General features: G+C 43.8%; 1 protein-coding gene across 7 annotated transcripts in view; it reads left to right on the plus strand.

Annotated features, from left to right (window-relative positions):
• Window positions 1-24,340, plus strand: part of Nipped-A (Transcription-associated protein Nipped-A) — a 362,660-nt gene that overhangs the window by 101,256 nt on the left and 237,064 nt on the right. For all 7 annotated transcript variants that reach the window (XM_070092733.1, XM_070092739.1, XM_070092738.1 and 4 more), the window contains exons 13-15: window positions 3,582-3,717; window positions 6,068-6,231; window positions 8,445-8,561. In XM_070092733.1, coding sequence (XP_069948834.1) covers window positions 3,582-3,717; window positions 6,068-6,231; window positions 8,445-8,561 — 417 coding nt within the window. The remainder of the gene's footprint in view (window positions 1-3,581; window positions 3,718-6,067; window positions 6,232-8,444; window positions 8,562-24,340) is intronic.

The following is a 24,340-nucleotide window of genomic DNA, read 5'->3' on the forward strand; positions in this document are numbered from 1 at the left end:
AAGGCTGGAGGCAGTGGAGATGTCATGTCTGAGAGCAATGTGTGGTGTGAATGTAATGCAGAGAATTCGTAGTTTGGAAGTTAGGAGGAGGTGCGGGATTACCAAAACTGTTGTCCAGAGGGCTGAGGAAGGGTTTTTGAGGTGGTTCGGACATGTGGAGAGAATGGAGCGAAACAGAATAACTTCGAGAGTGTATCAGTCTGTAGTGGAAGGAAGGCGGGGTAGGGGTCGGCCTAGGAAAGGTTGGAGGGAGGGGGTAAAGGAGGTTTTGTGTGCGAGGGGCTTGGACTTCCAGCAGGCATGCGTGAGCGTGTTTGATAGGAGTGAATGGAGACAAATGGTTTTTAATACTTGACGTGCTGTTGGAGTGTGAGCAGGGTAACATTTATGAAGGGGTTCAGGGAAACCGGCAGGCCGGACTTGAGTCCTGGAGATGGGAAGTACAGTGCCTGCACTCTGAAGGAGGGGTGTTAATGTTGCAGTTTAAAAACTGTAGTGTAAAGCACCCTTCTGGCAAGACAGTGATGGAGTGAATGATGGTGAAAGTTTTTGTTTTTCGGGCCAGCCTGCCTTGGTGGGAATCGGCCAGTGTGATAATAAAAATAAAAAAAAAGAAAAATCGGATATCAAATTGGGGAGGAGGAGTATGGAAGAAGTGAATGTTTTCAGATACTTGGGAGTTGACGTGTTGGCGGATGGATTTATGAAGGATGAGGTTAATCATAGAATTGATGAGGGAAAAAGGTGAGTGGTGCGTTGAGGTATATGTGGAGTCAAAAAACATTATCTATGGAGGCAAAGAAGGGAATGTATGAAAGTATAGTAGTACCAACACTCTTATATGGGTGTGAAGCTTGGGTGGTAAATGCAGCAGCGTGGAGACGATTGGAGGCAATGGAGATGTCCTGTTTAAGGGTAATGTGTGGTGTAAATATTATGCAGAAAATTCAGAGTGTGGAAATTAGGAAAAGGTGTGGAGTTAATAAAAGTATTAGTCAGAGGGCAGAAGAGGGGTTGTTGAGGTGGTTTGGTCATTTAGAGAGAATGGATCAAAGTAGAATGACATGGAAAGCATATAAATCTATAGGGGAAGGAAGGCGGGGTAGGGGTCGTCCTCGAAAGAGTTGGAGAGAGGGGGTAAAGGAGGTTTTGTGGGCAAGGGGCTTGGACTTCCAGCAAGCGTGCGTGAGCGTGTTAGATAGGAGTGAATGGAGACGAATGGTACTTGGGACCTGACGATCTGTTGGAGTGTGAGCAGGGTAATGTTTAGTGAAGGGATTCAGGGAAACCGGTTATTTTCATATAGTCGGACTTGAGTCCTGGAAATGGGAAGTACAATGCCTGCACTTTAAAGGAGGGGTTTGGGATATTGGCAGTTTGGAGGGATATGTTGTGTATCTTTATATGTGTATGTTTCTAAACTGTTGTATTCTGAGCACCTCTGCAAAAACAGTGATAATGTGCGAGTGTGGTGAAAGTGTTGAATGATGATGAAAGTATTTTCTTTTTGGGGATTTTCTTTCTTTTTTTTGGGTCACCCTGCCTCGGTGGGAGACGGCCGACTTGTTGAAGAAAAAAAGAAAAAAAAATAATTTAGGGAAACCGGTTATTTTCATATAGTCGGACTTGAGTCCTGGAAATGGGAAGTACAGTGGACCCCCGCATAGCGACCTTAATCCGTGCAAGAGGGCTGGCTGTTATGCGAAATGTTCGGTATGCGAATGAATTTTCCCCATAAGAAATAATGGAAATCAAATTAATCCGTGCAAGACACCCAAAAGTATGAAAAAAAAATTTTACCACATGAAATATACATTTTCCTACACACAAAGAGAAGGATACATGCACAATAGTAGAGTAGTACATGCACAATATATATTGTGCATGTACTACTCTACTAAATGAAGAATAAATGACACTTACCTTTATTGAAGATGCAGCAATGACTGATGAGACACTGTGTCCTGGGAGTGCCTTTTCCTCCTGAGTACTGTAGGTCCTGTTTGGTATTTTCTTCCAGAACAGGCCTTATCACACTGTGTATGTCACTACGATTCTTAAATCTCTCAAACCAACCTTTGCTGGCTCTAAATTCACCAATATGAGCACTAGTTCCAGGCATTTTCCCTGTTCACCTGGGTGTTAGTCGACTGGTGTGGGTTGCATCCTGGGAGACAAGATTAAGGACCCCAATGGAAATAAGTTAGACAGTCTTCGATGACACTGACTTTTTTGGGCTATCCTGGGTGGCAAATCCTCTGGGGTTAATTGTTTCTTGGTATTCTCAATAAGCCACACCAACAACGGTGCTACAGCAGCAGCAGCAGCTGACGGTAGTACAGCAGCAAAAGACGATGCTACAGCAGCAGCAGACGATGCTACAGCAGCAACTGACGATGTTACAGCAGCAGCAGACGATGCTACAGCAGCAGCAGACAGTACTACAGCAGCAGCAGCAGCAGACGATGCTACAGCAGCAGCAGACGATGCTACAGCAGCAGCAGACGATGTTACAGCAGCAGCAGACGATGCTACAGCAGCAGCAGACGATGCTACAGCAGCAGCAGCAGCTGACGGTGGTACAGCAGCAACAGCCGATGCTACAGCAGCAACAGACGATGCTACAGCAGCAGCAGACGATGCTACAGCAGCAGCAGACGGTACTACAGCAGCAGGAGCAGCTGACGGTGGTACAGCAGCAGCAGCTGACAGTGCAGCAGCAGCTGACAGTGCAGCAGCAGCTGACGGTGGTACAGCAGCAGCAGCAGCTGTACCACCAATAGTAGCGATGGTTGATTGGGGTTTATTATACAACCTGGCCAGCTCGGAGACACGCACTCCACTTTCATACTTATCAATGATCTTTTTCTTCATCTCCATAGTAATTCTCACCCTTATTGCTGTAGGGTTGGCACTAGAAGCTTTCTTGGGGCCCATGGTCACTTATTTTCCAGAAAAAAATCACCAAAAACACTGTAATAATACGAAATGTTCCGATTGTATGCTTGGATGTTACCGCGGACGCTGGCTGGTTAACAATGCCACCGGCGGAACATGTGAGCGTGGCTCAGGCCGCACATTGGACGCGTCTCGGACGAAGGGCGCTGAGCGGGTTTTTGGGCGGTATGCGAGGCAAAATTTTTGCGATCAAAGCGTCCGGTATGCGGATTGTCCGTTATGCAAGGCGTCCGGTATGCGGATTGTCCGTTATGCAAGGCGTCCGGTATGCGGGGGTCCACTGTACAATGCCTGCACTTTAAAGGACGGGTTTGGGATATTGGTAGTTTGGAGGGATATGTTGTGTATCTTTATACGTATATGCTTCTAAACTGTTGTATTCTGAGCACCTCTGCAAAAGCAGTGATAATGTGTGAGTGTGGTGAAAGTGTTGAATGATGATGAAAGTATTTTCTTTTTGGGGATTTTCTTTCTTTTTTGGGTCACCCTGCCTCGGTGGGAGACGACCGACTTGTTGAAAAAAAAAAAAAATTAATAGGTTTCCTTGTAAATGTTTTAGCTATTTTGAGAACATATCTAATGATTTCTTTTATGCTCTTTTCCTATTACTTGACTTTCTGCAGGTATTCCATGAGAGCATGAGGTCTCGATTAAATGATCGTCTCCTGTACATCATCTGCTCCCAGAACTGGGACCACATGGGACCACATTACTGGATCAAGCAGTGTATTCAGCTACTTCTAGTAACTGCACAAGCTGGTATTAAACACATTTTTTTTTTTTTGTTATGAAATGAATGTGGTATTATAGCCTAAGGATAATACTCTAAGAATAAAGGCTTAATTGGAGAGAGACATTAATCTCCTTTCTTTTATTAAAGTGGTCTTCAATTCCAGGGAGGTTATTACAGTTGCTCTTTCAAAACTAATTAGGTAACAGGTGACCCTTGCTTTATTCTGTAGACATGTTCCAGATCCTTGGCATCAGTACTAGGCTTAGTCAGGCCATAAACAGTTATGCATATTAAAATCATTGTGTTTTGCATACCACATATTGCATGGATGGAATTATAGAATTAGGACATTTCGTAAAGCAAGAAGAAAAACCTACATTTTAATTTGGTGTTTGCTGTTTGATCAACTAAATGGAGTAAAAACTCCATTTAGCAGAGGCATTTGTCTTTGAAAAGACACGAAAAGTAATAAATTTCTCAATATTAACCCTTTGACTGTTTTCGACGTATAAATACGTCTTACGAGCCAATGTTTCTGACGTATATATACTCAATAATTCTAGCGGCTTCAAATCAAGTGGGAGAAAGCTGGTAGGCCCACATGTGAGAGAATGGGTCTGTGTGGTCAGTGTACACCACATAAAAAAAATCCTGCAGCACACATTGCGTAATGAGAAAGAAAAAACTGATCGTTTTTTTGGAATAAAACGCCGACTTTGAGGTGTATTTTTGTATAGTATTTATCGTTGTATTCGCGTTTTCATGGTCTTAGGTGATAAAATGGAAAACATATTACAGAAATAGAGATGATTTTCATTACTTTTACGATGAAAACGACCTTGAAACTGAGCTCAAAGCGGAAATGTTCTATTTTTACCAATGTTCAAGAGTAAATAAATCACACCACACGTCCAATACACGTCAACTGGGGAGTCTAATATTCTTTCTCTAGTGCACTGATATTATTTATACCATTTTTACAATAATGCAGTCGTCTGCATAACAGTAAATTTTGTATTTTTTTGTATGAATAAAAAATCAAAATAGAAAGCAATAATAATATAAGAGGGGCCTAGAGATGTGACTAATGAACAGAGCATATGTTATTTTAGTGCCACGAATGTCTACCTTGTTTATTCTGGACCCTATTTTGAAATTGGCATCTTTTTTATTTTGCGTGAAATTGGCCAAATTGCCAATTTCTGACCACCATATTGGGTAGTCCAAATTAGTAAATGGGAAGTTTCTTGTACTCAGCTGATAGACAAAATGGAGTTCTAAAGAAATAGCTATGAGTTTGGTCAACTGGAACAATGGAATTGGCTGAAAATAGGGCTCAAAGTCGGCGAAATCGCCGATAATCATATGTCGCCGAGACCGCTAACTTCGCGGGAGCATAATTCCACGAGTTTTCGACCAAATTTCGAACTTTTGGTGTCATTACCATCGGGAAAAGATTCTCTATCATTTCATAAGAAAAAATAATTTTTTTTTTTTCAAAAATTGAGCTACATAGAATGACAGTTTCAGAGAGGGGCCTGAAACAGTCAAAGGGTTAAAAGTATGTTAAAGATATGAATACTCTCTTCAGTGATGCCTGTCCTTCTATACTACTGTATACCTTCATTAACCTACACCAGCATCAAACTAATGTATCAGTCTATATATACAGCCTCTCCTCACTTAACGATAGAGTTTCATTCCTAAGACTACGTCGTTAAACAAATTTGTCACTAAGTGAGGAGCATACTATAATGGTAGTGGGCTTGTGTCAACCATCTTTGATATTGTTTTAATGTCACCTTTGCACCATTTATAATGTATTTAGCGGTTACAAGCACTAAAAAGAATGGAATAATACAAAATGTATCGTACTAATGCATGGGATCGTCCTCACTGACTTGTAAACAATGGCACACTGGCTGTACATGGAGTGTCGGGGCCGCTCAAGCCACGTGGACACGTTACGGACGAATGACTTATATTGAGTTCAGTGACGTTCACCGAGCCAATATTTTGACGAAAAAACATTACTTATTCTGAATATAATATATTCCGCTGACGACTTAATCCGGGGATATAAAACAAGAAAATAAGTGTATATATAGGTAACTATTAAGAAGAGGAGAAGAATGTTGCCCTCAGGGAAGAGAATAGTTTTATCGAGATTAAAAACATTTCAGAGAACAGCCAAGATTTGAGCTAGTAGCAAATCAATAGACTACTCAAACTGGTGGTTAGAATGCTAGCCTAGTTTCAAGACTGATTTGTCATGGGTTTGATTCCTCTCTATTCCCTGAGAAGAGAGAAAATCTTCAGAGTAAGGAAAAAATTTAATAATGTAAATTGAGTAACACTTTACTCACTGTTTTTCAGGTACCCCAGTACAGAATAGTTCACAACATGTATTGCTTCCTGGAGTCACAGCTGTAATAAGCTGGGCTGATGCTGCAGAAAGAGCCAACTTCTCTGTCTTTGCAAGTATTAAGGAAGAAGCAAATGACCTTGACACAGCTCTTGAATCAACTGTGGATAAGGAGGTAAAAAGCACAGTCACCCTACTCTTAATGAATGGCGATTGTTGCAAATGTGTGCATTGTTCATTCTGAAACATTATTCATATAAACCAGAAACAGCACTTGTCCTAATACCGATCCTCGTCCCAATCCACTACATTCAGGAAGTCTCTTAATCCCTCAGAAGTTTCCCTTCTAAAGTCTGGCTTTTCACAATCTTCACCTACTGTTTTTCCCTCTTCCTTTAATTCCACTAGGTACTTGAAGTCCAGGACTACATGATCACTAGCTGATCGCTATTATGTTTCAACTATGTCAGATGAACCTATGGCAAACACTAGGCCCAGTCCTGCTGACTTGTCATCTCCCTCCTTTGTCATGTGCTTAATGTGCTGACTCAGAAAGTTTTCTCTAATCACCTCCATCAAGTTTTCAGTCCTCCATGTAGGTCCCAGTTATGCCAGTCTTTATTTCTTTGTGGTTGAAGTCACCCATGATAAATAGCTCTTTTTAGCTCTTTGTGAACTCTTAGCTGCTTCTGCTATGTCAGTCATTACTTTGTTATTGTTTTCATTTTCCTGTGATGGTCTCCTATTGTTAGGTGGTGGGTTGTATATCACTGCAACTACTACTATCCATCCCCCAGCCTTAACTGAGCCCTCTGTGAAGTCATTTGCTTCTTGCATATTCATTCTTCTCACCTCTTCAAAATTCAATTGATTTTTATTAACACAGCCATTCCTTTGTTTTTCTAATGACTTAATATCCTGTGGAAATATGGTGTTTGATATTTCTGTCAGCTTTGTCTGTGATTTCTGCAGTGTCTGTGGTTACTTTGGCTATATGTCCTTTCAACATCTGCATTTGTGTACCACACTGAACTTGCTTTCCCACCTTGTGTTGTTTACTTTTTTTGCATGTTGCTTATCTGATGAGTGAGGAAGGTAAAGCTGGAATTCATGTGTGCACTATTACCAGGGAAGGAGTCAGGGATGAGGTTATAGCCAGAAAAGGAAAGGGGAAGGGCTTGGTTAGAAGGGGGAAAGGGGGGAGGGAAGTGTTAGTGTTGGTGCTGGGAAAATGGGGAAGTGTGTGGGATCTGTTATTTACCAGTGAGAGCAGCTGACTTTCACATGCTACAGCTGTGATAAATAACAGAAATGTTATCTATTGTTGTTTGTGAAATGATCTGCAGGGATTTTGTGTACACGGGATGAAAAAGTATAAACCATGCCATTGACCCCTGGGCCGTGGGGGTCAATGCCCCCATGGCCCAGTCCATGACCAGGCCATATTGATAGTATCAAGAAACTGGCGTTGTTAAACCTACTGTCATTGGAAACGTATTTTCACTCAAGAAAATTGAGTTATAAATTAGCATTGAAAACCACAAGAACTAATGTGATAGCCACAATGAAACCAATGTTATCAGTGTATTAATGATCAAAATCAACAAGACAACTAGACAGGGAAAAACTGTTAGCTGGATTTAAGTCTTGAATTTTTTTTTTATCAGTGCCAGCACTCTGAAGGAGGGGTAGGAATAGTGCAGTTGGAGGGTAATCTGCTTGTGATGTCAGCAACCTTTTAGAAATGTGACAATTGAATGATTGTTGGTGAATTTTTCTTTTTTGGACATTCCCAGCCAAGGCAGGGTGACTCAAAGAAGAAAACACCATCATCATTCATTCAGTCACTGTTTTTCCTGGGGTGTGCTGACACTGCATTCAGATTACCCTCCAGCTATAACATCCCAACCCTTCCTTCAGAGTGCAGGTACTGCCCTTCTCAACTCCAGGATTCAAGTTTGGAAAGCTGGTTTCTTCTGAATCCCTTTATAAAGGTTGCCTTGCTCACACTTCAATTGCATTACCCTTAAAAACCAACTGTCTCTGTTCACTTGTGTCTAATATATATATATATATATTCATTGTACCTTGTAAATTTGCAGCTTTGTATGACATAATTTTCTTAGGTTCCACAAAGGTTGTGCCTCAGTTTTGAAGCATTGTGGATAATTATTAAAAAATTTTTATTACGTGTGATTAGCATCATCCTTGTAGTATTTATATTATATTACTCAAGGAATTTACCTACACTAAATGAGGCATATCTTTGCACAGAAATTGTAGATTAAATAATTAATGTGTAATAAAATGTTTCCTGGAAATGTCTCATGACATTATTCTTGCTATAAAATATTTTGGTCCATACAAACATTATATTTTGTTTTACAGGATGAGATTGACATTGAGCTCTCATCGGTACCAGCAGATAGCTCCCAGTCCATCGATGGTGGTGTCAAACTCCAAGCAAATCCTAAGGCAAACTTGCATCTACTACTCTCCAGACAGGTTAGCTAAGTTTGTCCTTGGAGTTTGCTATAGAGAAACAGGTGTAGTTAACTATTAGATTGATTGACATGAATTTCCTCTATTATATTTAAACCATGGTATGGATGGGGCTCAAACTCTTGGCAAGTGAGTTTTACAACTCACTTGCCGTGAGTTCGAGTCCCACCTGTACCGTGGTTTGTCTGCAGCCGTGTTATTACGATTTCATGAGTCATGATGTTGACTTACATTTGTTTGTCATTGTTTAGCTCATTTGGAAATGCATTTTTAATTCATGTGTCCTCCTGGATCCTCCTCTTGTAAATAATCTGTCCTTATCTACTTTGGCTGTGACTGTTAGTATTTTGTGTGTTATGAGCATATCCCTTCTACGTTGCTCCAGGGTCATGGGCTCTAGTATAATTGATTATGTTGTTTTTGCACATGATAACTTAATAGCTTGAAAACATCAATTTTAAACATTGACATGGCACAGGGTTTGACAAGGTTAAGGATCCCTGGCTTTATTGACAAGCTATTTACAGGTTAAGGATTCCTAACTTTATTGACAAGCAGAAGAGGGGTTGTTGAGGTGGTTTGGTCATTTAGAGAGAATGGATCAAAGTAGAATGACATGGAAAGCATATAAATCTATAGGGGAAGGAAGGCGGGGTAGGGGTCGTCCTCGAAAGGGTTGGAGAGAGGGGGTAAAGGAGGTTTTGTGGGCGAGGGGCTTGGACTTCCAGCAAGCGTGCGTGAGCGTGTTAGATAGGAGTGAATGGAGACGAATGGTACTTGGGACCTGACGATCTGTTGGAGTGTGAGCAGGGTAATATTTAGTGAAGGGATTCAGGGAAACCGGTTATTTTCATATAGTCGGACTTGAGTCCTGGAAATGGGAAGTACAATGCCTGCACTTTAAAGGAGGGGTTTGGGATATTGGCAGTTTGGAGGGATATGTTGTGTATCTTTATATGTGTATGCTTCTAGACTGTTGTATTTTGAGCACCTCTGCAAAAACAGTGATAATGTGTGAGTGTGGTGAAAGTGTTGAATGATGATGAAAGTATTTTCTTTTTGGGGATTTTCTTTCTTTTTTGGGTCACCCTGCCTCGGTGGGAGATGGCCGACTTGTTGAAAAAAAAAAAAAAAAAAAAAGAGCTGTTACCTACTTCAGCTCATTTGAAAGCATTTTTATTGTTACGAGACAACAAGTAGGGAACAGGATGAAGTTGGAGCCATCTGTGGGCCAGCATTTTCATTTGATCAGCTGACTTTATCTCATTGACATCGTTATGCTGTACTAATGTGTTCCATACTCGAGTCATCCTGGGTATATATAATCTCAGATGGAATGATGTTCTGGAGAAGGGTACAGCCAGAGTGAAGTTGCTGCTTTCTGCCGTCTTGTGGCATAAAAGCTTGTTTCACTCTGTCCTCGAAGTGGATCCAAGTGTGGTACTTTGACAATATTGGCCTTGTACATAACAGTAAGGCCACCCACATTCCTCCTGTGTTGAAGGCTCTGCTGAAATGACAGATCTATCCAGGATTGGTCCAGGCGAGAGATGAGACTTCTTGCTCTGTTCTCTACTCTGTCAAGCAGTCGCAGATGAGGGGGGGGGAACCAAGAAAGTGGAGCATACTCAAGGTGTGAGCATACTTGTGCCTCATACAGAATCTTGAAACCTCTACTGTCAAGCAGATGCGAGATATGGCGAAGTGCTGTAAACTTCCGGGCTACCTTGTTTGCAAGATTTACAACATGGTTCTTCATGGTCTGTTTGAAGTCAAATTTCACCCCAAGGATATCAACTTCTTCCCCAGGTGCCAACACCCTCCCATTCATCCTTACTACTGTGCCAGCATTACCATCATGGTGCCTAGAGACCATCATCATTTGCATTTTCTCAGGTGCAAATGTTACTTGCCATCTATTTCCCCAAGCTGATATAGCTCTTAGCTGGTGAGTGATGTAGCTTAGAGCAGCTGGCATTTCTTTTCTTGGATAAGTGAATGTCAGAATGTCAGAGTACAGTCGTCTACATATGCATGGGATTCTGGGATAAGATGGAGGTCATTGAAGTAGACATTCCATAACAATGGTCCCAGCACACTTCCTTGTGGAACACTTGCCCCAATAGAACATAAGAACATAAGAAAGGAGGAACACTGCAGGAGGCCTGCTGGCCCATACTAGGCAGGTCCTTTACAATTCATCCCACTAACAAAACATTTACCCAACCCAATTTTCAATGCTACCCAAGAAATAAGCTCTGATGTGAAAGTCCCACTCAAATCCAACCCTTCCCACTCATGTACTTATCCAACCTAGATTTGAAACTACCCAAAGTCCTAGCCTCAATAACCCAACTAGGTAGACTGTTCCACTCATCAACTACCCTATTTCCAAACCAATACTTTCCTATGTCCTTTCTAAATCTAAACTTATCTAATTTAAATCCATTACTGCGGGTTCTCTCTTGGAGAGACATCCTCAAGACCTTATTAATATCCCCTTTATTAATACCTATCTTCCACTTATACACTTCGATCAGGTCTCCCCTCATTCTTCGTCTAACAAGTGAATGTAACTTAAGAGTCTTCAATCTTTCTTCATAAGGAAGATTTCTGATGCTATGTATTAATTTAGTCATCCTACGCTGAATGTTTTCTAACGAATTTATGTCCATTTTGTAATACGGAGACCAGAACTGAGCTGCATAATCAAGGTGAGGCCTTACTAATGATGTATAAAGCTGCAGTATGACCTCTGGACTTCTGTTGCTTACACTTCTTGATATAAATCCCAGTAATCTATTTGCCTTATTACGTACGCTTAGGCATTGCTGTCTTGGTTTAAGGTTGCTGCTCACCATAACCCCCAAGTCCTTTTCGCAATCTGTATGGCTAAGTTCTACATCATTTAATTTATAAGTACTAGGGTTATGGGCACTCCCAAGCTTCAGAACCTTGCACTTATCTACATTGAACTGCATCTGCCACTTTTCTGACCAAGAATAGAGTTTGTTTAAGTCCTCCTGAAGTTCCCTAACATCTACGTTTGAATCAATTATCCTACCTATCTTTGTGTCATCGGCGAATTTGCTCATATCACTAGTAATTCCCTCATCAAGATCATTGATATATATTATAAACAACAACGGGCCCAAGACTGATCCCTGTGGAACGCCACTTGTTACAGATCCCCACTCGGATTTAACCCCATTTATGGACACTCTCTGCTTCCTGTCAGTGAGCCATGACTCGATCCACGAGAGCACTTTTCCCCCAATGCCATGGGCTGCCACTTTCTTTAACAGTCTATGGTGCGGAACTCTATCAAAAGCCTTACTAAAATCTAAGTAAATAATATCAAATTCTTTATTGTGGTCAACAGCCTCAAAAGCTTTACTGAAGAAAGTTAATAAATTAGTTAGACAAGACCGGCCTCTTGTGAATCCATGCTGAGTATCATTAATCAAGCTATGCTTATCGAGATGGCTTCTTATAATCTCAGCTATAATTGACTCTAGTAATTTGCCTACAATTGAGGTCAGGCTTATTGGGCGGTAATTTGACGGTAACGACTTGTCCCCTGTTTTAAAAATAGGAGTTACATTAGCCATCTTCCACATATCAGACACTACACCTGTTTGAAGAGATAAATTAAAAATATTAGTTAATGGTTCACAGAGTTCCATTTTGCATTCCTTAAGAACCCTTGAAAAAACCTCATCAGGACCCGGCGACTTATTTTGCTTCAGTCTGTCTATCTGCCTCACAACCATCTCACTAGTGACTGTGATGTTACATAATTTATCTTCTTCTAGCCCACTGTAAAAATTAATTACTGGAATATTGTTAGTGTCTTCCTGTGTAAAAACTGAGAGAAAATAATTATTTAAAATCAAGCACATTTCATTCTCATTGTCAGTAAGGTGCCCATAGTTATTTTTAAGGGGACCTATCTTATCTCTAACTTTTGTTCTATAGACCTGGAAAAAACTTTTTGGGTTAGTTTTAGAATCCCTAGCAACTTTAATTTCATAGTCCCTTTTAGCTTTTCTTATCCCCTTTTTAATGTCCCTCTTAATGTCAATATACTGATTCATAAGATGACCCTCACCTCTTTTGATACGCCTATAAATTCCTTTCTTATGCCCTAGTAGATATTTGAGCCTATTATTCATCCATTTTGGGTCATTTCTATTTGATCTAATTTCTTTATATGGGATAAACGCTCTTTGAGCAGCATGTATAGTGTTCAGAAAACTGTCATATTGATAGCTCTCTTCGTTACCCCAGTCAACAGATGATAAGTGTTCTTTAAGCCCATCGTAATCTGCTAAGCGAAAATCTGGGACTGTTACTGAGTTATCGCTACTATCGTACTTCCATTCAATGCTAAATGTAATTGATTTGTGGTCGCTAGCACCCAGTTCCTCTGAAATTTCTAAATTATTAACAAGGGATTCATTGTTTGCCATAACTAAGTCAAGCAGGTTATTTCCCCTTGTAGGTTCTGTCACAAACTGCTTCAAAAAACAATCCTGAAATACTTCTAAGAAGTCGTACGATTCTAAATTCCCAGTCAAGAAATTCCAATCAACATGACTAAAGTTAAAGTCTCCTAGAATTACTACATTATCGTGCCTTGTGGCCTTAACAATTTCCTCCCATAGTAGTTTCCCTTGGTCCCTATCTAAGTTAGGGGGACGGTATATCACTCCTAAAATCAGTTTTTCATGCCCCTCTGAAAATTCTATCCAAACAGACTCTGTATGTGTTACTTCAGACTTAATACCCGTTTTTATGCAACAGTTCAAGCGATCTCGGACGTACAATGCCACCCCACCTCCCCTCCCAATACTTCTATCTTCTTGGAACAATTTAAAACCCTGAATATGACATTCCGCAGGCATGTCCCGACTTTTTGAATTAAACCACGTCTCAGTTAAGGCAAATACATCAATGTTACCTACACTAGCAACTAATCTCAACTCGTCCATCTTATTCCTAGCACTACGGCAATTAGCATAATAAACATTGAAAGACTCTCCTTTCTCTTTACCCTTCCTGCTCATTTCTATTTTTCTACTAAACCTATTACCGTCTTTATCACCCAAGGTCCCTGGCTTTTCAATATCTATCTCGTTCTTATAGGATGTCTAATAGGATGTCTTGCTGATTCCGTTCCATTGAGAACTACCCTTAGAGATCTACCATGAAGGTAATCACTGAGGAGACATAGCATAGAGCCTAAATTTCCCAGTGCTTGAAGTTTTGCTAAGAGACCTTGGTGCCACACCCAGTCAAAAGCACCAGCAATGTCCAGTGCTACCACACAGCTGACTTTGGATTCATCCAGTGACTGGTGCCACTTAGTGGAGAGATTTAACAACAGGTCAGCAGCAGAGTAACCTTTCCTGAAGCCATATTGGCGGTCACAAAGTAGTGAGTGGTAGTCAAAAAGCTCTGTCATTTGTCTTGAGATTATTGTCTCAAGGATCTTACCAATGATTGACAGGAATGACATTGGTCTGTATTTGCTGATTTCTGCTCTGCTCTTCTTTTTGTGAACAGGGACTACATTTGCCTTTTTCCACAGAGAGGGCCATTTACACGGTACTAGGCAGTGCTGAAAGATGCGAGTTAGAGGTGCTGCTAGCTGATCTGCACATCTTCTCAGCAATCTTGGGCTCAACTTGTCTAGGCCCACAGCCTTTTCTTGGTCAAGCGATTTAAGAAGGAAATGCACCTCCTCCTGCCTTATTGTCACCACTGACAGTTTTGACACAGTTCTTGCAGCTAGCCAAAGAGGGTCCCTTGCTGGATCAGGAACTTGCATTTTGGTAGCAAAGTGTTCGGCAAAGAGGTCTGCTTTCTCTTGACTACTAGTAGAGGTGGTCCCATCCTGTCAATTTAGAGGTGGAATGAGTTCATCAGGCAGATAACCTTGTCTGTCCTTGACCAGGGACCACCAGGTTTTGGAGCCTACCCTACCTGTTGCTAGCTTTCTTTTGGTGTCCACCTCCCATTTAGCAATGGCCCACTTTTGAATGTCACCCATATGCCTACAGGCTTACCTGTGCAAGTTCCTATTATAGGTGGTAGGATGTCTCTTATACCTTCACCATGCTTTGTACTTAGCAGTAGCAGTCTCTCTACAATGAAAGCCAAACCAAGGCTGATCTGTAGGCTTCGTTTCATATTGCCGGTGAGGAATGTGTTCTTGTTGTAGATTAAGGATGTGTCCAGTGAAGGCTTTCACTTGGTTGTCAACATCCCCTTGGAGAAGAGCATTCCAATCGGTGGTGGCGAGCTCAGAGCAAAGGGCTGGCCAATTACCTCTTTCCCATAGCCAGGTTGTGCGTGTGGACTCCTCACATCGTTCTGTTGGGATCTTAAGTGTTGTAAAAACAGCCTTGTGGTCAGACGATCCAACGTAGCCGAGGGGTTGACAAGTGACTGTACCTTCTGCCAGATCACTCACTACTGGGTCAAGGGAGAAGCCAGAGATATGAGTAGGGAAATCAACAAAGTTTCTCATGTCAAATACTGCAAGAAGGTCATCAAAGTCCCTCTGTATAAGGTGTTGGTTGAGGTCACCAACAATTATGATATGTTGACAGTTGTGTTGTAGCAGAAGGGATTCCATATTTTCCATTAAAAAGTTGATGGGGTCTGCATGTTGCCACTGAGGTCTGTACATTGCACATGCTAGTACAGAGGTACGTACTAGTGTTTATGCAGAGCTTGAAGAACATCATTTCAAGATGAGTAGGGGTGGCAACATCAATGTGCTGGGCATGTACACTTTTAGAGAAGCACACAGCAACACCTCCTCCTTGCCCTTGCCTGTCTCTTTTCATCCATGAGGGGTAGCCAGCAATTCTTACAAAATTTTCTGGAGTCCTGTCTTCCAAAAATGTTTCAATAACAGCTATCGTGTTGGGACGTCAAGTGTTCACAAAACTACGTGTGAGCTCTCCAACATTAGTAATGAAGCCTCTAATGTTGGCCGACAGGATGCTGATAGACTGGCTCCTCGTGATGTAGTCAGCTTAAGGTGGTGGGTGTGTAAGGCATGTAAGGTGCCTGTCCTCGAGAGAAGTAGGACACTGAGGCAGCTGCAGGGATGTAGGTTTGTGGTCTTGTATAAGGCACAATACCACCTGCTGGGCTGAGATAGGAATAGCTGAGTGGGTGATGTATGAGTGTGTTCACCAATTCAAAGATCTTGCTGGTTTGTTCCGAGAACAGGTCTCTAAACAGGTCCTGTCTATCAAGTTCCTTTTTCTTCCTACACTGGTCCTCCTGATGTCCTTTCTTGTGGCAGTAATTGCACGTGGTATCTCGCAGGCAGTTGTTGGTGTGCCCCTTCCGGTGACAGCGAGAGCACTGTCTAGGTGCCTGGGAGGGTGGACTATTATTTGTTGCACACCTTGTGTTTTGCTGATTTGTCCGCAGGTTCTGCCTCAGGGACTGTATCGGTGGAAGGTGAGACGACTGTAGATGTCTTCCTCCTCCACGTCCTCTACCACGCCCCTGTGCAGTTCTGACAGATGTGTCCCTGTTGTTCGGACTTTGGCGCAGTAGGTGATCAGGTGAAGTGATAGTTCCCTGATTATTAACTGCACCAATCTCTGGTGGAGAAACTCCTGACTCAGAACTTGCTGATGAAGCACTGCTGCCAGATGTTGGAATAATGTCAGCAGGTGTACTGACAGGTGTAGGATCAGAGATGGTATGTGCACTGTCTAGTATTCTGGCAGTGGCTGAAGCAGAGATGTCAGGTGTAGGAGAATTAACAGATCCAAGGCTTCCTTCGTTGCTGGGAAGAGGATTTGTTCCCTCTGTGGTGGTCAGAGGAATTGTGTTAGATTTTCCAAAGGTAGTGTTTTGAACTCTGTCAGTCTGTGGGACCTTAGCGATGACAGAATTCCACCAGTTATTTACCCCTGAGTTAAGCTCAGTGTGGGACTTCCAGTCTTTGTCAATAGTGTCACCATCAGCTGAGCAGCTTACGTCACTTGGTGTAGGCTTGCACTGGCCTTCTACTATAGCTTGGAGGTTATCTAATGATTTGAGGAGCTCATGAAGTGCTTCCCTGTGATGGATTATCTTAGCTGCAACTTTACAACACAGCCCAAGAGGGCAGTCTTGATCTTTGGACAGAAGTCCCTGAGGTAGGACTTCTGAACCTTCCTCCTGTAGCTCCAGGTTTGTATCCACATATACCACAGGATTATGGATATCCTTCAATTTTCTGAAATTTTCAACTTGGCTGCAACAAAATTCTTCTTCTGGAATGCAATCTGTGTGGCAGTAGTTGGAACAAGTAGGTTCCTTACATCTAAGAAAAATTTTGTCCCTTGTGGTATACCCACAAACACTGCAGTAATTACTGGGACAATAGCCAGATAGCATAGATATTCTTGCTATTTTGCGATGTGAAGTCATACCAGAGGAGGCTCGTAGGTTTGCAATTAAGTTCCCAGGAGAGAGAGAGTGAAAATTTGTGTGGACTGCCTCCAAGTGAGTCGCCTACCCTGGCAAACTCTGTTGACACCGAGCTCTGAGGTGGGTACCTCAGCCTCACAAGTGGCTTATAGGACAGATTTTCACAAATGATTGATGTTGCAAGAAACTCGCCTGCATGCACATATAAAGAACTAACTAACTTGGTGTTGCAGCATATATCCTGATCTTCAACTTCCCTAAACTTAGCCTTAGCCCCTTTGGACTTCCCCTCAGAAACCATGTGCAACCGGGAGCCTGAATTCCTGCAATATTCATTCGTTATTAGTGACCTGCCTGCACCTCAGAAATTCCTATATCCAAGAGGGTGTGTATCCCCTAGTACAACTATGCAGACACTGACACTAACTTCCAGACTGACAAGAGACACTGGTACTTACTGGGCATGCACTGCCAGCTGCACAAAGGGCCTACAGATCAACTCACTCACAATTCTCCCCAGACACTGGCCAGAAATCTACGAGATAAAGTGGAGGTCTTGTCTTACTGTATGGGCCTGACGGAGGTCATCTACGGTACGTCGAGGTGCCTCTACCAGATTTCCCCAGATCTCGAATGTGAAGACACGTGGGGGGTGCCATCTGCTGATCACGGCACGTCTTGTCCAGTTGGTGTCTGTCTTAAGAAGAACGCTATTGTGCCTTTGAGACCTGCGCCTCATAGTTCAAACTAGGGCTGCCAGTTCTCCCTAGCTAACTTAACCTAGTGTTTGCCTACATTATCGGCCTATTACTACCTATGTTAAGGTCTTAGGTCTACATTATCATTATCTACAGTTGCCTTAGTAAACCTAATATTAATATACTAACAGTAAAACTACCTACTCCTTCCCTGTAGGATAAATCTATAAATTAAATGGTACCTTCATCCACGCCAACTCGGGGAGAGAAATGTGTTTATGTTCGGGGAGAACGCTTTTTGTTTGGGTGGGTTTAAGGGCCACCCAGCTCAGCCGTTCCATTACGGCCATGCTGGAACCCCCTTTGTACGCCGGATCTGTCCTGTGGAACTTTAGGGACCAAATAAATTTCCACATCCTCCCGCCGGCGAAGGTAGGCGCTAAGTCTAGATCAAGTCTGCCTCCCACAGGCCCTCCCAGTGGGCCCTGGACTTGAGTGCCGTTTGACGGGTCGTCCGGCCGCTCAGCTCGGTCAGCCTCTGGTCTAACTTCTCATGTCCCAGTCCCACCGTGTGGACCTCGAGAGGTAAAAGCCTGTTGATGGGTCTTATAGTCTCGACACCATTCATTCTCACCTTCACCATTCTCAACCGCCCAGCCTTGTCTGGGTGGGTCGACACTACCAGGCCAAGAGGCCAGTATGCCCTGGGCGCCTCGGATTCTACTAGCACCAGGTCCCCTTCACTTAGCATCATCTTATTTGCCTCAGGGTCGGCACCATAGAAATGTTCCCACAGGGTTGTCAAGTAATCCCTGCGCCACACCTGGTTCCATTTGTCCAGGATGTTCACCAGTCTGTTGTGACTCCTGTGCAGTTCTTCATTGATGGGGGGACCATCTGGCCCATAATAATCCAGCTCCTTGGAAGACTGACTCAAAATTGCGGGGAAGGGCTCAATCCTCCTTCCAAACAGCATGTGATTAGGGGTAAGAGCTTCCTGCTCGTCAATCCCATTTTGCACGTAGGCCGGAGGCCTGTTATTGACTCTTGCCTCTATCTCGACTAACACTGTCCTCAGTTCATCAAAGCTCACTCTCCTGCCGTGCAAGACCTTCTGAGTGCACCTTTTGACTGTGCCCACCATGCGTTCATAGAATCCCCCTTGCCAAGGCGCCCTGGGAGCTATGAACCTCCACTCGCACTCTATTCTCCTCAGGTATTCTCGTACTTCTCCGTTGTCCCTAAGATTCCTGAAAACTTTATCGGCCGCTCTGAAGCTCGTGCCATTGTCCGAGATAATCAACCGCGGGCACGAGAATCTGGCTGTAAACCTCCTGAACAACTTCACGAAAGTCTCTGTCGACATATCTTCCGCCAACTCCAAATGCACAGCTCGAGTAGTGGCACAAGTAAACAGGCAGACATATATTTTCTGAGGGCCCACCCTATCGTCTCCTGGGTTCTTCAATGTGATAGCCCCAGTATAGTCTATTCCCACAGTCTCAAAGGGCCTGTCACTATGTACCCACTCCTGAGGCAGCGATGGTGGACCTGGGTATGGTAGGGTCCTCCCATCATACCGCCGGCAGACCGTGCAACTCTTTAGCACCTTTTTGACGGCAGCTCGACCCTTCAGTACCCAGTAATTCTGACGTAGGCAGGTGAGGGTATCTCCAAACCCCCCATGTAAGGTCCTCTGATGGGCATCTTGTATCAATAGCTCTGACGCCCATCCCTCCTTTCCCAGTAGCACGGGATGTTTGGCCCCATAGCTGAGCTCAGAGTTTTGTATTCTTCCCCTGCATCTTATTAGCCCCGCATGATCTTGGAACAATCCCAATGAGTGAACCAATTTACTGTTGCCTGAGTCGTCGTTGGACACACGTCCTGACGCCATATCCTGCTGCCTGGTCTCCAGTACTTCCAGCACTCCTGGAAACCTCTCCCTTTGGTACTGCCTTATCCAATATTCTCTGGGACCCACGAGAGACAACTGTCGACCTTGGCTTACCTTGTCATGCAGCTTCCGTGACTCCTATAAGTTTCCTCCAAGAGGAGTAGCGCCTGGGGTCAAATAATTCAGTGTTGGGTTCCCCCGCAAAGTGTACTGTGCTGCTGGTTGTCTCCCCGAATTTCTGCTCCGGCCAGCAATCCCTTGCCGGTAACCAGTCTGGGCCTTTGAACCAAATCTCGCTTTTACTCAGCTTTTTGTGTGTCACCCCTCGGCTTATCAGGTCGACTGGGTTTTGATCTGTAGGCACGTACAGAATTGTTGACGCTGACTGTAGTTCCCGTATCTCCTTTACCCGATTCCTGACATAGGGGAGCTTAGACCTGTCGTTCTGGACCCACTGTAAGGCCACCTCCGAGTCTGTCCATACATAGGTGCTTGTCACCCTCAGGTTACTCAACACCTCCCCTACATACTTCCCCAGTCTTGCTCCCAGCAACATCGCCGTGAGCTCTAGCTTTGGGATCGAGCAATCCTTCAGGGGTGTCACCCGCACATGACTGGTGACCAGATTGACTTGGTCCCCGGCCACCAAATGCGCTACTGTCCCATAGGCCCTGGAAGAGGCATCACAGAAGACGTGCAAGTCATAATCCCGCCCGGTGCACCCGATGGACCTGGAGAATGTGAACTCATGCAATTCTGCTAGATCTTTGCTAACCGGATCCCACTCCTAGCAGACTGTTTCTGGCAGTGGGTCGTCCCAACCTAGGTTCAGCTCCCAGGTCTGTTGCACTAGCATCCTCCCTCGAATGGTGATGGGTGTCAACAAACCCAAAGGATCGAAGGCAGTCTGCACTTTGCTCAGCAAAGACCTCCTGGTCAGCTTCCCTTCCCCATCAGGTTTCCTCTTTAGCCTAAGTCTGTCTTCCTTGATTTCCCACTCCAATCCCAACACCGATGTTACCTCAGGTACTGAGTAGCCAGCATAGTCACGTTCCACCGTGCCCCGCAACGTTGGATTGTTTGTCACCCATTCTCTCAATGCCATGTTAGCCGAGAGCATCTCCTGATTAGACTCTCGGTAAATGTCCATCAACAGCCTTTCATCTGAGGTGGTACCTTGCATGTTGTCTACATAAAATAGGGTCTTCAGTAATTCTTTAAGTGGGCTGTTACAGTTCACAAGGTGGTAGTCTTTGGTAGCCTGTAATAGGAATGGTGAACTAGTGGCACCAAACAACACTGCCCTGAATCTGAAGGTATCATACCCTTGCTTGGGCACCTCCCTGTTAGCCAACCACAAGAACCTTGTGTAGTCCCTGTCTTGTGGCTGCAACCCAATACATACGTAGGAAGGCCTTGCTAATATCTGCCGCATAGGCATACTGTTCTGTCCTGAATCTCAACAATACATTTGCTAATTTCTGCATCAGGGAGGGCCCTGTGAGCAGACAGTCGTTCAACGATGGCTCTCGGGGACTCGCCTGTGAGCTGCAGTTGAAGACTACTCTGATGGGAGTGGTTACTGACTCCTTGGTGACTGCTATGTGTGGAAGATAATGGGTGTTTTCCCCAGGGCTGGCATTGGGCACTCTCTCAATGAACCCAAGGGCCAGCTGTTCCTTAATAATATCATCATATTTCCCCACCAGACCCTTCTTGGTCAGGCTGTTCACCAATGAATTCAACTGACCCCGTGCCTTCTTGAAATTAGTGGGCAGCGTTGGGTGTCCCGGTTTCCATGGGAGTCGCACCCAGTACTGTCCGTCCCTGAACTGCACATGGTTCAAGTAATCTCGATACGTCTCTTCGTGTTCGGGGGGCGGCTGGTCACCTTTAATCCCTACTACATCCAGGTCCCATAGTTTATGGACCAGCTCACTGTCGGATATGCCAACTTGCGTCTCTGACAGACCTTCGTGCACACCAATCCGCATCACCAGTACAGCCTCAGTTGCTGTAATACCGGAGCCCTCCTTTCCCGGGGTCGCAGGGAAGTGAGCTGGTACTCTGCCTCCTATGATGTACCCCGCTGGAGTCCTGTACAGGCCAACACCCTCCTTGATAACTCTTCTCGTGGACACGAACTCGTCTATGTAATCCCCTCCTACCAAGATTCCTACATTACTAACGTTGTCTGTAGCAATGTCTGGTTCCGCTAGCTTCACACCCAACTCCCTCAAACGTTTGACTGCTGCAGCCAGTCCCTTAGTGATAATGATATTGGGCAGCCTCTTCACTATCAAGGCTGAAATTTCCCGTCGATGCCCGGCTAACCTGACCGTCACATTGACTACTGGATAAGACCTGCGTGGGACTTCCCCACCAAACCCTTCCACCTTCATGTCAACTTTACCAACTGTCTTCAGCTTCAACCTAGTTGCTAGACTCTCTGCTATGAAGGATCTCTGTGCCCCACTGTCAAAGAACAAACGGGTCGTTTCAGACTTCTTCCCACTCGCAACCACCACCATTATGGTGGGCAAGGCCACCGAACCTTGAAACTGCTCACCAGAACAAATTCTCGGTGCCGTACTCACCACACTCATCACTACTTCAGACTTGTTCTTGCTCTCCGCCCTTTCTCGTGGTTTGCTCTCCTTAGCTTGTGCTAATCTGGCGTCATTAGGACACAATGCACTGTGGTGCTTACCCTTCCAGCAGCCCCGACACTCCCTGAGTTGGGCGTTACAGTCCCTGGCAAAATGTTCTCCACAACACTTGAAACAAAGTCTCAACTCCATTAGTCGTTGAACCCTTTGGTTATAGGTGGTGAAGCTCGAACACCCTGAACTAGCATGTTCTTCTTCACAAAACACGCACCGTCTCATACTGACCGCTTGAGTGACTTCTCCCTTGGCTCTGGGGGTGGAGGACTTGTCCTGGGCATAATATGAGCCCACCCTAGTAGGAGGTGGTTTAGCTTTATCTCTCGAGTATCTGGAGGGGTTGATCGATTCCACCTTGGTCGGCAATTTCTCCCCCCGACCTATGCTCAGGTGAGACACGAGATCTCCCAACCCCTCAACGATCTGTTGTATTGTGAACCGGTTCGTCCGATATTTTAAGTGCAACTCATGCACTGTAGTGCCAGTCAGTTTCCTCTTAATCACCTGACTGATGAACCATTCCGACTTACCCCAATCATGTAAATCTTTAAGACTATTCGTCAAACTCATAACTTCGATTCGGAACTTCTCTAGGCTCTGACGGTCATGGCGACAAGCCTCTAGATCCAACAACCGATAAAGTATAGCTACCTTTGTCTCCTCAGTGTTGCCAAACGTGTCCTTTAATTGGTCTTTGGCATGTTAGTAATTGGTGTTGGTGGTTTGGTAATGCCGGACCAAGTCCAAGGCTTTACCCTTGAGCTGTGAACGTAAATATTGTAATTTGACGGCATCTCACAAATCGTCTCTGTCATCTATCTGGGCTTTAAACTGATCCCAGAAAGCAATGTACTCTGTTAAGGTTCCGTCGAACGTTGGTAAATTCAACTGGGGCAATCTGGGCAACACATTAACAGGCGTGCTGTTGTTCGTGTTCCTTGAAGCATTTGCTTCCCGTGCTGTACCGGCCTTCACAGTCTTTGTTAACTGCCTGCAGAGTCTCATCTCTGCTTTACACTCTGCCCTTCGTTCGTCAGAGTCCGTCCGTGCTACTTCGACTGTATATTCAGACTCACCTGTAGTATAGGCCTCTGTCTCATAAAGGATAAATGATCTCTCAAAGGCCTCCAGTCTTTGCTCCAAAGGTTTCAGGCAACTCTCTAGTTCCTCCCAGTCTACGTCTTGATCTTGCCTGACCGTACGACACTCCTCACATGCTTTGCTCAGGCGCCCCTTATAGGCTCCCATAGACCGCTTTAATTGATTTAGAACTGGGACAGCTGGTACTACATCTTCACCTACCATAGTTGCTGTTTAGTTAAGATCACGGTACTAATTTGTACTTCAATTAGCCCACCCCAGAGCATGAACGGTATTAGGTGAGAATGAACGAGTCTCAAGGCTTCTCAACAAGCTTAACAATTCCCTTTATTATATTGACTCTACTCTGAATCAAAAATGTACACTGTTAGCTCTCAAATCCCAATCGAAATGTGTATCGGCGTGGAAGCTTAACCTAGCAATTTCCTGTACAATGTCAGCAAATAATTACAGGACTTAACCTAGTCTCAGGTACAATTCACAAATCCCACATTAACATGAATCAAAGACAATGAAAATCACACAATAAAAAGTGCAGTATACAAATTAAAAAATCACTTAATTAGCCCAAATAAATTCAACAATTCAACTTGTGAAACAGTAAATGAATAATGTATGTAAACAGCTTGGCCTAACTTACTCAGTCTAGTGTGGATGGATGGATAATGTAAATCCTAACCTAGCTAGTGTGCTATAGCTTAAACCTGGCTTTTAGAACTCCCTGTAAATAATAACTAGGTTAAATCTGTCCTAGCTGCTATAACTGTTGTAAATATTGCACAAGTCTCCTGCTCTGGATTACTTGTAATCACTGTAAATAATTAAATTCACAAGCTTCTCTAGCCTACCTGGCCTGCCTGTAGATTACTGCAAATAACAACTTCTGTGTATAGTCAGCTTGGCCTAGCTCTGTGTAACTCTGGGCCTAGGTGTGGTAACTTAACCTAACTCTGTTAAACTGGTTCCTAACTG

This window comes from Cherax quadricarinatus, chromosome 40 (genome assembly GCF_038502225.1).
Source record: "Cherax quadricarinatus isolate ZL_2023a chromosome 40, ASM3850222v1, whole genome shotgun sequence".
In the NCBI taxonomy this organism is placed as follows: Eukaryota; Metazoa; Arthropoda; class Malacostraca; order Decapoda; family Parastacidae; genus Cherax; species Cherax quadricarinatus.